Below are 13,168 nucleotides of genomic sequence, written 5' to 3' on the forward strand. Positions count from 1 at the left end.
ACCTTGAGATCTCTGCCCGAAAGACTCCAAAGAATCAGAAAGAGGCCACATAGAAGCAAGGAAGACATGTTGCATGAAGTAATGCAGCATTCAAATAATGAAAATCAAAAAGTGCAGGAGTGGCGGGACAGTGAAAGGAGGATCTGCCAGCAGAATGAGGAGCACCAGCACAAAAGCATGGTGCTCCGGCAGCAAAGCACGGATCAGCTAATAAGCATAATGGAGCACCAAGCGGACTCGATCCAGGCGCTCGTAGCAATGCAGGTGGAGCACTACTGTGCCCGATCCTCCCCCCCGCAGCCCTTGTCCCAAAACGCTTTCCCTTGTGCCCCCATGTCACCTCCAATCCACTTTCCCCAATGTTCAGGTTCTTACCGCCACCAGCTGCCTCTAACACCTGTAGCTTCACCACCCAGCCCTGAAAATGATGATTCTTACCCACTGCACTCAACCCCCATCACCATGCAGTATAGCCATCCTGAACTACAGCACTCATTGCACAGCACTCCAGACAGGAAGGCTGAATATAACAACAGGACATACAATCTGTGATTGTACCATTCCCCAGGCCACCCCTTTGCCCTTTCTGTTTCCCAAGCAGTTGTGTTTCTTTTCAATACATGGCTTTTTTGGCTTTCTTATTGAATAAAGTAAAAGATACCTTAGCCCAGGAAAGAAACAGGCACTGCAAGTCAGCGTAGCAAACACAGATTCCTACTAACATTGGAATCACTGCACTTCACTCCCGTGCAGGGCACCAGACATTACTGGTGGCTTTCAGCCTCAGATTGCTCCCTCAAGGCATCCCTAATCCTTGCAGCCCCGCACTGGGCCCCTCTAATAACCCTGCTCTCTGGCTGTTCAAATTCAGCCTCCAGGTGTTGAACCTCTGAGTTCCATGCCTGAGAGAATCGTTCACCCTTCCTTTCACATATGTTATGGAGGCTACAGCATGCGGATATAACCATGGGGATGCTGTCATCGGCGAGGTCCAGCTTCCCATACAGAGAGTGCCAGCAGCCCTTTAAACGGCCAAAAGCACACTCCACAGTCATTCTGCAATGGCTCAGCCTGTTGTTGAACTGCTCCTTGCTGCTGTCAAGGCTCCCTGTGTAGGGTTTCATGAGCCATGGCATTAAAGGATAAGCGGGGTCTCCCAGGATCACAATGGGCATTTCAACTTCCCCTGTGGTGATCTTTTGGTCTGGGGAAAAAAGTCCCAGCTTGCAGCTTCCTGAAAAGGCCAGTTTTCTGAAAGATGCATGTGTTGTCAAGGTTACTCCCCCACTCTGAACTCTAGGGTACAGATGTGGGGACCTGCATGAAAACCTCCTAAGCTTATCTTTACCAGCTTAGGTCAAAACTTCCCCAAGGTACAAAATATTCCCCCCGTTGTCCTTGGACTGGCCGCTACCACCACCAAACTAATACTGGTTACTGGGGAAGAGCTGTTTGGACGCGTCCTTCCCCCCAAAATACTTCCCAAAACCTTGCACCCCACTTCCTGGACAAGGTTTGGTAAAAAGCCTCACCAATTTGCCTAGGTGACTACAGACCCAGACCCTTGGATCTTAAGAACAATGAACAATCCTCCCAACACTTGCACCCCCCCTTTCCTGGGAAATGTTGGATAAAAAGCCTCACCAATTTGCATAGGTGACCACAGACCCAAACCCTTGGATCTGAGAACAATGAAAAAGCATTCAGTTTTTTACAAGAAGACTTTTAATAAAAAATAGAAGTAAATAGAAATAAAGAAATCCCCCCTGTAAAATCAGGATGGTAGATATCTTACAGGGTAATTAGATTCAAAAACATAGAGAACCCCTCTAGGCAAAACCTTAAGTTACAAAAAAGATACACAGACAGAAATAGTTATTCTATTCAGCACAATTCTTTTCTCAGCCATTTAAAGAAATCATAATCTAACACATACCTAGCTAGATTACTTACTAAAAGTTCTAAGACTCCATTCCTGGTCTATCCCCGGCAAAGACCCAGCATACAGACAGACACAGACCCTTTGTTTCTCTCCCTCCTCCCAGCTTTTGAAAGTATCTTGTCTCCTCATTGGTCATTTTGGTCAGGTGCTAGCGAGGTTACCTTTAGCTTCTTAACCCTTTACAGGTGAGAGGAGCTTTCCCCTGGCCAGGAGGGATTTCAAAGGGGTTTACCCTTCCCTTGGTGATCCACAAGCTCCTCGAGAACCATAGAGAAATACCCCTTCCAATTAACATACTCGGAGGCTAGGTGGGCTGGTGCCAGAATTGGAATGTGTGTGCCATCTATCACCATCCACAATGTCATGCACATTACCTGGAGTCACGGTTCTTCTGAGCAGAATGCGATTAATAGTCCTGCAAACTTGCATCAACACGATTCCAACGGTCGACTTCCCCACTCCAAACTGGTTAGCGACCGATTGGTAACTGTCTGGAGTTGCCAGCTTCCAGATTGCAATAGCCACCCTCTTCTCCACCATCAGGGCAGCTCTCAATCTTGTGTCCTTGCACCGCAAGGTGTGTGTGAGGTCCTGACACAGTCCCATGAAAGTGGCTTTTCTCATCCGAAAGTTCTGCAGCCACTGCTTGTCATCCCAGACTTGCATGACGATGTGATCCCACCACTCAGTGTTTGTTTCCTGAGCCCAAAAGCACCATTCCACAGTGGTGAGCATGACCATGAATGCCACAAGCAAACTCGTGTCCTATGTGTTACTCACGTCGATATCATCGTCGGAGCCCTCACTGTCACTTTGGATCATAAGGAATAACTCAACTGCCAAACGTGACGTGCTGGCGAGACTCGTCTGCATCCTCCTCAGCAGATCAGGCTCCATTCCCACAGACCGAAAGGGAAGACAGAGCACGCAGTACAAAAAACGGTGAAAGATGCCGCCAAATGTGGACTGAAGCACAGGGATTGCTGGGATGTGAACCGATGCATCACAGGGCGTTGGGACAGGACCCAGAATGCCCCACATCTCCCGCCCCCTTCCCACAATTCACAGCACCAGAATGGGAAGAGGTGCTCTGTGGGATAGCTGCCCATAATGCACCACTCCCAATGCCGCTGCAAGTGCCTCAAACATGGCCGCGCGAGTGCGCTTGTTCCTGTCAGTGTGGACAGACTGCAGCACTTTCCCTACTGCGCTCTCCGAAGGTGGGTTTAACTCAAAGTGCTCTACATCTGCAAGTGTAGCCATGCCCTTATTGTAAAGGGACTATATCTGTTTAAAAAAACTCACTACACATGAAAGTGACTGGAAAGAACATTCATAGCTAATGATAAATAAATAGTAGTTAACACTTTTTAAATAAAAAAGAAGAAAAAGCAAAAAGATGTAGAGCATTGACAAGTAGATGAAAGGGTTCTTGTTGCCTTCCATCTGAGATTACTCAAATGCATTCCTGTATTCAATTACCTGAGAAGACGTGATATTCCCTTAAGTGAGAGTGGGAGAGCAGAAGGGATGGCAGTTTTGTGCCTCTGCTTGCTCACAGCCCTTTGGAACTGGTTCAGCAGAAATAGTTTAAGCTGCTGAAAGGTTTTGGATTCAGATGGTGACTACAGACCGTAATCACTGGGTCAAGATCATAACACAGAACAGCAACAGAAAGTTGTGGTGGAGCGAAAAGTTTAAGATGGATGTGTGAATGCTGTTAGAATAGACCGCATCTTAATACCACAAGGCCTGCTCAGCTCAGAGTATTTTCTGAATATGAACTAAATAGTAAGTCAGTCTTGTAACTATGCTTATCCCAGTACATTTGCACATACGGTATCTGGTAAGCCCTAATTTTCTGTTAATTTTGAATAGATTTTCTGTAGCTAATTTCTGGGGTTGATGCACATTCAGGATTCAGCAAAGGGTTTAATTATTTTTTCACAAAGCCACTGTCATGTTCTGAAAATTATTGTTATACTCACTTCCTTTAAATACTTTTCCTCAGAACCCACTTATTTCTGCTATTTTCCATCCATAATCAATCACTGCTTTCTTGCTCCCCGCAATGCCACTCCTCTCTCTGACTACATTAAGGGATATTAAGCTTACAACAATAGAGCAAACGACAAAATCCAAGAAGTAAAACCAAAATGCACAAAATCAGGAGGAGGAGAGGGGAGCAATGGGGAGGAAAAGGAAAGAGCTCCCTCAAGAGACTTCCCTTTGTCTTCTTATCTTGCTATTCTGCCTTGATCTTCTACCCTTAATAATGTCAGATACTTGGATTCTATGGTTTTGAGTATTATAGAAATACCTAAATAAAATAATTATAAACACCATTGCAGGTGCAGCCCCTGGAGTGCTTGCAAATTCTTGCAAATTCTCCTCTTGGGAGATTAGGCAAAAATTCTGTAGGCTAGAATGGTCCAGCACGAGGACTTTGGTTTGTGTAGGCTGTTGAACAGTGTATCCTCTTTATCTTGTCTTCACTTGTCTTCTCTTCCGACTTTGGGGTGCGAGTATTGGCTGAAGGCCCGGCAAGGACATCATGAGGTCCTAGAGTTCGCTTGGCCCAGAGGAGGGAAGAGGTCAGGAATCCAGAGCAAGTCTCTCCTTTGACCTTGATTTCTCTCTGTCTGATCTAGGTGGCCAGTTACCCAAGTGGGGGAGATACGTAGCCATTTTTTTAAATCAGTTCCAGCTACTGCTTACTCAGTCTTAGTGTCAAGGGTAAATAAACTTTATAGAGCCTAATAAAACCCACCCTTGCAACAGGAGATGCGGCACTGGTTTGTCCAAGCATAGTAAATTTAGGCCTTTCCACAGTCAGTCCCAACTCATGTCTACAAATTCAACCTCCCAAATAAGACTACAATGGTAGAGAAACAGAATAATCTTTGAGAGTTGAAAGAGAATTATGTTCAACTTGTGGTCTATATGGCAGAGTTAACTCTAGGGCTGGTATTGTTAAATATCTTTATAACTGATCTGGAAACTCAGATAAGTGATGAAAGGGCCAGATTTGTAGATAAGAGAATTTGAAGGAGTTGCACACACAGAAAATATAGCAATGTGGAGAATACTTAGAAGATGAAGTAGGCTAGCAAAAGAAAAATACCATTTACTTTCCTACAAATATTTTTAAATGAAGTTTAATATAGAAAAATCAAAGACATCTGGTTGGGGGGGGGGGAACAATATAGGAGAATGTTAGGTGCGTGGAAATGAAAAAAAAAATTTGGTAGGGGTTTTTTGTTTTGTTTTGTTTTCTGTATTAAGTAGCCTGAGTCATGCCAGGACTTGAGCAATGTGTGACTGGAGCATGATATACCATCAAAGTCAGTGGGACTATTCATAAATACCTTCCTTTAATGCTTAAGTCTTTGTATTTTCTATACTCAATTTCATGTTGTATATTTTTAAACTATATTTGCAGGAACATAAATAACATTTCTTTACTAAACATCTAAATATTTGACTTCAGTGTGGCTACTCGTGTGTAAAGTTATGCATATATTTAAGTCTCTGCAGGAACTTAAAGTGCAAAGCTGTTGGATAAAGACATATACCATTTTGTAGATGCATACATAGTGGTAATTCCAGTAGACTGAGTATTTATGGAATACCGTGTACAATTTTGTACACCTGATTATAAAACCTAGAACAGTAAAACAAAGAAAACACAAAGAATAACGGCAAAGATAAGAGCTGAAAGGTCAGACAGGAAAAAAGTTTAACAATGCATATATACCGTAGTTGAAAGAAATGAATAGAAAGGGGCTATGATACTTTGTGTAAAGATATTTGTGGGGAAATGATATAAGGCCAAAGTAATGTACTAGACTTATGACCAAAAATTATAAAGTATTACAGGAAGTATAGGGCTTTACATTAAAGTAGGACAAATATAGATTAAATATAAGGAACTTATCCTGATGATAAGAGTTTAAACAATGGAATACCCTGCCATGAGAAATCATGATGCACCATATATGGAAATATTAAAAAGGAGATTAGATAAAGTCAATGTACAGTATGTATTAGGTTTAGGCACCTCATTTCGCTTGTCCCATGAGAAGTCACTTTTTAGCCCTTGATTCTTTGACACCCAAGCAGTATATGAAAAAAAGCCAGAATAGTTCCCAGAGCCTTGCCAATATTACCGTTCAATATATTTCTATTTTAAAGTAGATTTGTACTTACAGTGCTATGTGAGCTGTTAAGACCCCTGTGAAATATTGAGAGTATGAAAGCAGCTAAATAAAAAATAAGTTCTGTTCCTGATCCATGAGATCAAAATTTAGGGATTATCGTTTACTGGGGTGATGCATCCTTTAGGAGGAGTGAGCTGCAACTTTGAGACTGATCATTAGGTTGGCATCAAGGATTAGTTAAACTGTTGGAGGGAAGGGAAGATGATGACTCAAAAACACGTGTAATATTTTCATTATAGGGAAGATCACCAGCAAAAACCACCCATAGTACATGAGATCCATTTAATAGTTTATAGTAAAGATATTTAAGATGTATTGATGAAAAGGACTACATGAGAGCTAGGTATTAGAAAACATATGAAGGTGTCCGTTTTAATCTTGATGTTAACTTGCTTTCACAGGTGTATCACTTACCTTCATGTTACTGCAGAATCACTTTTGTGTTATTCTTTAACAGTTTAAAGCACTCCACCTTTAGAAACTTAGGAGAGTAGGTAGACTGTGGGCCAGATTCTCAAGTGAGTTATGGCCTCCAGCACTTGCTTTAAGTATATCATTAGGGTGGAAGCTGGGCCAGCCTTGAGGAACAGACTCCCATCCCCACCCCCAGCAACTCTCTGCCTTCCTCCTGTGCCCAGTGGTGGTCTAACATAGGAGAGAATCTGGCTGTGTAGCTCTGACTGTCATGTATGTATATATTTGTAACTTTTAACAAAAAATACAGATTATGTCCTTGTGTCATTGAAGGACTTCTCAAAATTCTGTTCTATGTATAGTAGTCATTTTTCTAAATGAAATACTAACGAGCACAAATCTCAGTAAAAAGCTATTTCCCCCCCTCCCCCCCGTGTGGATGTTCAGGATAACTACTTTTCTTGTCGACTTTTTTTTTTTTTAAAGTGCTCCAGCATGAAGATGTTTTCAGTCATGCCTTGTTCAGCCTGAAGCACGTTTTTATGGTTAATATTGTTCATGCGTGAGCACTTTCAAATGGTAAATTGCGGAACATTTTCCCCATTTTTATATCGTAAACAATTGACCTGTAAGCTAGTGTAAACCATCTAATGGGCAAAAAAGGGAAGAAGCTCTGCCGCCAGCGTGAACAATCTTGTCAGAACCAAGTAATCTTGGAAATAGTGGGGAACGTTGTTTAGTTATGACTTTCAGATACTGTACAGGCATTTAAAAACCACTGACCGGAGCTTGTCAAACATTAGCCAGTCTAAGTTTTGTGCAGTGGATTTTAAGCAGATTAGAGGAGCCCAAGTTAAATGTTTCAGTAATACATTATTTTTATTTTTAGCAGTTCTATATAGGGATACTTTGTGAACCTAAAGTGAGAGATTGGTGTGTTTGCTTCACAGGGAGCTTTGCAACCATTTTGTTCAGTCTTCATCCACATTGTTTCACAAAGAGTGTCACTTTGAGTTCCAAGATTGAAGTTAAAAATGCATATATTGTTATAATGAAGCTCAGTTTAAGCTGCCAAGTTTCACCTTGTTTCACATCCAAAGCCATGGAAGGCTCGCATGTAAACCCGTAAGTCAGCCCAGGTTCAATCAACACTGGTCCCAGGTTCACTTGAAAGCGTTGTGAAGCTACACAAACCTTTAGAAGAATCTGGGCTGAGTTTCAAGCTAGTAATGAAACCCATGATCAGGCAGGCTTCACATGCTCTTGAATTTCCTTGAGAACTTTTTACCCAGCTCTGCTTAAGTTTGCTGTGGTTTGTTTTTTGAACATTGAAATAGGGCCTGAACTTTCAGATAACTATTGCTAGAAACAAGGCATGTTACCACATGTAGTCCCGTTGATGTCAACTCATGGTAGTATGCACTACACCAATAGCAAGGGTTTCAGGGTCAGCCCCGTGATCTTTATGCTAAAAAGCATATAGCTGAGTGGGTTGATACTGGAGTGGGAGCCATGAGCATGGATTCACATCCTGGCTCTAACTGGCTGTGTGACTATGGGCAAATCACTTTGCATCTCTCTTGCCCTCTGTAAAATAGGCCCAGTAGTGCTAGCCCATCTCTGTAAAGTGTTTTGAGCTAGTGGATGAAAGAATTATCGTTAGTGATTATTCTTACTACCAGGTTGAAGTTCACTTTCTTCTCTGATCATTTCTGGCCACTGTTGCAACTGCTAATGGTTTCAGGATGCAGTAGCATCCTTTTTCAAACGTAGAAGTTAGTATTTCAAAAGATGATATACTTATAATGTGGGGGCAATATTGAGAACGCATTATTTGATGAGTATGGTTGGCAGCAGTGACGTGCTAAAACCGAATGAAAAGTAAGAATATTTTTGGATTTTTTTGCCATATGTTACAACCCTGTATAGAAATTCAACCTTGATGAAGAGAGGACTGAGAGGGGACATAAGTTTTCAAGTACGTAAAAAGTTGTTACAAGGAGGAGAGAGAAAAATTGTTCTTCTTAACCTCTGAGCACAGAACAAGAAGCAATGGGCTCAAATTGCAGCAAGGGAGGTTTAGGTTGGACATTAGTAAAAACTTCCTAACTGTCAGGGTGGTTAAGCACTGGAATAAATTGCCTAGGGAGGTTGTGGAATCTCCATCACTGGAGATTTTTAAGAGCAGGCTAGACAAACACCTGTCCGGGATGGTCTAGATAATACTTAGTCCGTACATGAGTCCAGGGGACTGGACTAGATTACCTCTCACGGTCCCTTCCAGTCCTATGGTTCTATGACAACACAAAGCCTCCACACCACTTAAGATCCACTTACACCCTCAAAATAGGCCTTGCAAATTACTCTGCAAATCAGCAAACTTTTGCTCTGAGGGACCAAAGAGGGGAATCAGATTCCAGGTTGAAGGGCTACCTGTTAAAATAAGTGGTGCATGGTTGTTTTTTTTTTTTTTTTTTTTTGTTAGCCCTATACACAGGAATCGATTTCATCTGAGCTTGCACATGCACATAGCGGGCATTACTGTTGTTCTTCAGACTAGTAAAATCTCTGAGTTGAAATGTGTTTTGGTTTTGTGTGCCTTCTGTATCAAGACTCTTGCATAAACAAGATAAACTGGAATAAAATGAAAATCAAAAGAAATTTTAAATTGGAAAATAGAGTCTTCACAAATGTACAGCACATATGGCTCAGTGTTTTGAATTCTCTTTGTTAGCACCATAGCTGGCAAAATGATAGCTGTCTCTGACTGCGGGAATGAGACTCTCATTAAGAATGCACTAATTGTAGGGTTTGTGCATGCACTCATGTTCATTACTGATTTGGATCCTGGCTTTCTTAAAGATGCCTCTTTCTTAAGGCTGTACTCCAACAGTTAGATCAGTGATGGGGCTTTTACTCACAGTCACCAAATGTAAATATTAGGGAGGCCTGGTTGGAGGGTATTTTTTAGTACTTCTCCCTGAAATATTCTTTCCCTCTTGGTCCATAAGAGCCCAAGTGTGTTGATTTTCAGGGGGCATTCCAAGGTCTTTCTCTTTAAGGCCTACTTCTTTAAGCCTTTTTCATGAGGTGGGTCCCATTTATTTGTGTTAATTGGGAGGGGTTTTTTTTTCTTTTAAAATGTGGCTGTGTTCTAATTCATGGTTGATTTAGAATTGATATACATGTCAATACAACCTGATGTGCATTCTTATAAATTAAAAGATAAATACTTTACAGGCATGTTCAATGAAAAACATTTATCGCTAAAGAAACTTGTGGAGTATTCTTCTTGTAGCTAATCCATTTCCTGTCTGTTGCACAGCTAAAATCGACCAAGAAAATGAAGAGAAGTCACTGACAGAAGCACATAAAAGGTGAGATGAACTAAAGCAATAAAACTTTTTCCTTTGAAAGATGTGTTTTCATTCGAAGGTACTGTATTGTAAGCCAACACTAACAGAATTTTCTGGATAGCAAAAGAAATGCATTCAGAAAATACAAGTGATATTTATTTAATGTCAGCTTTGTTTTGAACTTTAGAATAGAAAATCAAAACAACCCAAGCATGCACAGAAGACTATTATAATGGGAAATACACTCATCTTCATGCCTTAAAAAAGAAAGAAAGAAGACATTGGCGTATGAGTGAACTGTTTGAACCACAGTTCTTCACTTATGAAATATCTGCTGTACTAATCGTTTTTTTTTAATATCAAGGATGTGTATAATTAAATGTGATTTGATCTGTAAGAACTCAAATTTTTCTTCAAAGGACTTTTGTGATGAAACCACAAATTTCATTACGTATATGAGCAGTGTAAAAGTTTCAAAATTGGGAAAATTCCCCAACTTTGCTGTATTGCACAACTTGTGGTGTGTGTGTGTGGGGGGGGTACATGTTGTTCAGTGTTTGTTTAAATGGTGGAGTAAAAGGTGGGGGCAGGAAAGGTTACTTTGTCAGTCACAGTAAAGGACCAAAATGAAAAATAAGTAAAGAAACACCGTTTATATTCTGATCAGACTGATGAATGCATTTCTTTACCTGGTTTTATTTGTGGTGTATAATTAATTAATTCTATTTTTACCCAGTATGAGTGAATGCAGTTGGAACTTATTAGATACAAGTGTGTAGATTAAAATGCTTTTTATAGTCTTTGGTAATTAAGTGCAAAGACTTGTCTCTTTTGGTGTTAAACCATCCTCGCTTTCCATAGAATTGTATTTAATTATTGTCACAGTGCCAAAGTTACACCCAGTGAATAGAAAACTGCATAATATAGTCCTCTTTGATTTGCTCTTGTCTCTTTAAATTCAACTGGCAGAATATAGGATTGCTAAGTAGTGCAGCATAAATAGTTTTGTGATTGGGGCCCATCTGAAGCCTTGGTAAATTATATGTAAGACATTATTAAAATCATTTAGAGGTTTATAATTGCTAAACTGCAGGCTCAGTATTCTTAAAAGCTGTGACGCAAATCCCATAGTAAAACCCAATCTCTGGGTAAGCAAGGGAAATTTTTGAGCATTCCTACTGTATTTTACTGTAAATTAATTGTTCTGTTGGGGGGCTGTCAGACTTCAAAGTTCACTTCCAAACCTGGCAAATCCTCAAGTATTCTGTCCAGGGACCCTTGCCTCAGCACTGCCTTTGGTTTCCCTTCCCTGCTTACTCCCCATTTTCTTGCCAGACTGGCTTAATTGGAACTGTTCTAATGATGCGTGCCTGTGGCCATGGCTATGGCTACACCTAGTGTCTATAGGGACAGTGGGAAGGAGAACAGAATGTCCATCCCCGTGGTCCTTCCTCTGGTCTTGTCCATTCCTGCCCACTAGCCCTCTCTCTCTCCCTCTCCGTCTCTCTACAGAACCTAGATCCTACGTAGGTTGGTGGGGAAAGGAATTATGCCTTATAAGCATATCATGCATTTGTCTAGCAAGAATGATCTGGAATTTTAGCAACCTTTATGTTGTATACCAAAAATTATGTTAAGACCCCAAGATTTAATATTAAGAGACAGAACTTACTCTGTCCACTCACTAGCTATGGAAAAATACATTTACATGATAATATTTCTTTAACTTCTAGCCAGAAACACACTCTCCTTTTTGCTATAGCATAGAATGTTAAAAATGGACATCTCCATAAAAGTACAGAAACTCTAGATAAAAAGCACTTGCAAAAAAAATCTAATTTGAATAATGTTTTGGACTCAATGCACCAATGTGTACTTTAGAAAAATACATATATCCTTTCTTTCCCTTCCCACTACTGAAATTCTTATTCAGCCACTAGAATAAAACTTTTGCTAAGATTTTGAAGGTCGCTTCTTGGTCAATCTCCTTTGAGAAGGATATTTTCAGTGCTAAAGTTTTCTTTACATATCTTCAAAATAAAATGCTTGGATGTTGAACTATTTTAAAGGAGGAGAGCTTAGGAATGCTAAATAAGAGATTAGTTACATTCTGTTAATCATAGGTAGAACAGCAATGTATTGAATGAATAGAGAAGTAAGTAGTACAAGAAAGTGATGGATTAGATGAAGCAAAATTAATGTGATTAATGTACTTGGATTTTTCTTTTTGAAGTGGTTAACTTTAGCCTACATACAACTTAAACACTTAAAATCTACCTCATGATAGTATTTCTTTAACTTCTAGCAAGAAACAGACTCCCCTTTTAGCTATAGCATAAAATGTTAAAAATTGATATTACCATAAAAATACAGGTTTCAGAGTAGCAGCCGTGTTAGTCTGTATTCGCAAAAAGAACAGGAGGACTTGTGGCACCTTAGAGACTAACAAATTTATTTGACATAAGCTTTCATGAGCTACAGCTCACTTCATTGGATGCAATCCGATGAACTGAGCTGTAGCTCACAAAAGCTTATGCTCAAATAAATTTGTTAGTCTCTAAGGTGCCATAAAAATACAGAAACTCGAGGTAAAAAGCACTTGCAAAAAAAAATCTAATTTGAATAATGTTTTGGGCTCAGTGCAACAATGTGTACTTTAGAGAAGCGGAGTTGTGCAATAGATGAGCTGAAATGGAAAGTTAATCTTCCACACAAAATAAAGACAAAGAAAATGGAATGTCTGCTCCAGAGACTCCATACAGTGTATAGCTGTTCATTTGTCACAAGTGAGAAAATGTTTAATCAGTTCTGAAATGATGTATTCTCTCTTTATTTATCGTGTTTAGTGACTTTAAGAGTGTCAGTATGTAAAGTGTTTATCCAAGGAATGGATTTCTGGCACATGGATAAAATGAAAAGTGAAATGTTTAGCACACAATAGGCATATGTTCCAAGGTCTCTCTGAGTAAGTATCCTGAGATGAGAAGAAAGCACACAGGTCTGTGTTTATCTAGCTTACGCAGGCAGACAAGGAAGGCTCCAGCCTGGTATTAACACTGAAGTGACATGGAATGTCTTTGCCATACCCCAAACAATTACATCACTCCCTTAACAATATTGATAAAGTGCAATAAAAAGGAACCTGGCACTTTCCAATTAGACCCTCATTCGTAAATACTTGTGAACCTGTCAAATACTTCACAAGTTAAAGTAGGAACCACTTTTTTTTTTTTTGA

The 13,168-nt window shown here is 40.2% G+C and overlaps 1 protein-coding gene across 1 annotated transcript in view; it reads left to right on the forward strand.

The window, feature by feature from the left end:
- Positions 1–13,168, forward strand: part of FMN2 (formin 2) — a 244,214-nt gene that overhangs the window by 188,197 nt on the left and 42,849 nt on the right. The window contains exon 15 of the mRNA XM_048843776.2: positions 9,902–9,953. Coding sequence (XP_048699733.1) covers positions 9,902–9,953 — 52 coding nt within the window. The remainder of the gene's footprint in view (positions 1–9,901; positions 9,954–13,168) is intronic.

Source organism: Caretta caretta, chromosome 3 (genome assembly GCF_965140235.1).
Source record: "Caretta caretta isolate rCarCar2 chromosome 3, rCarCar1.hap1, whole genome shotgun sequence".
Classification (NCBI taxonomy): Eukaryota; Metazoa; Chordata; order Testudines; family Cheloniidae; genus Caretta; species Caretta caretta.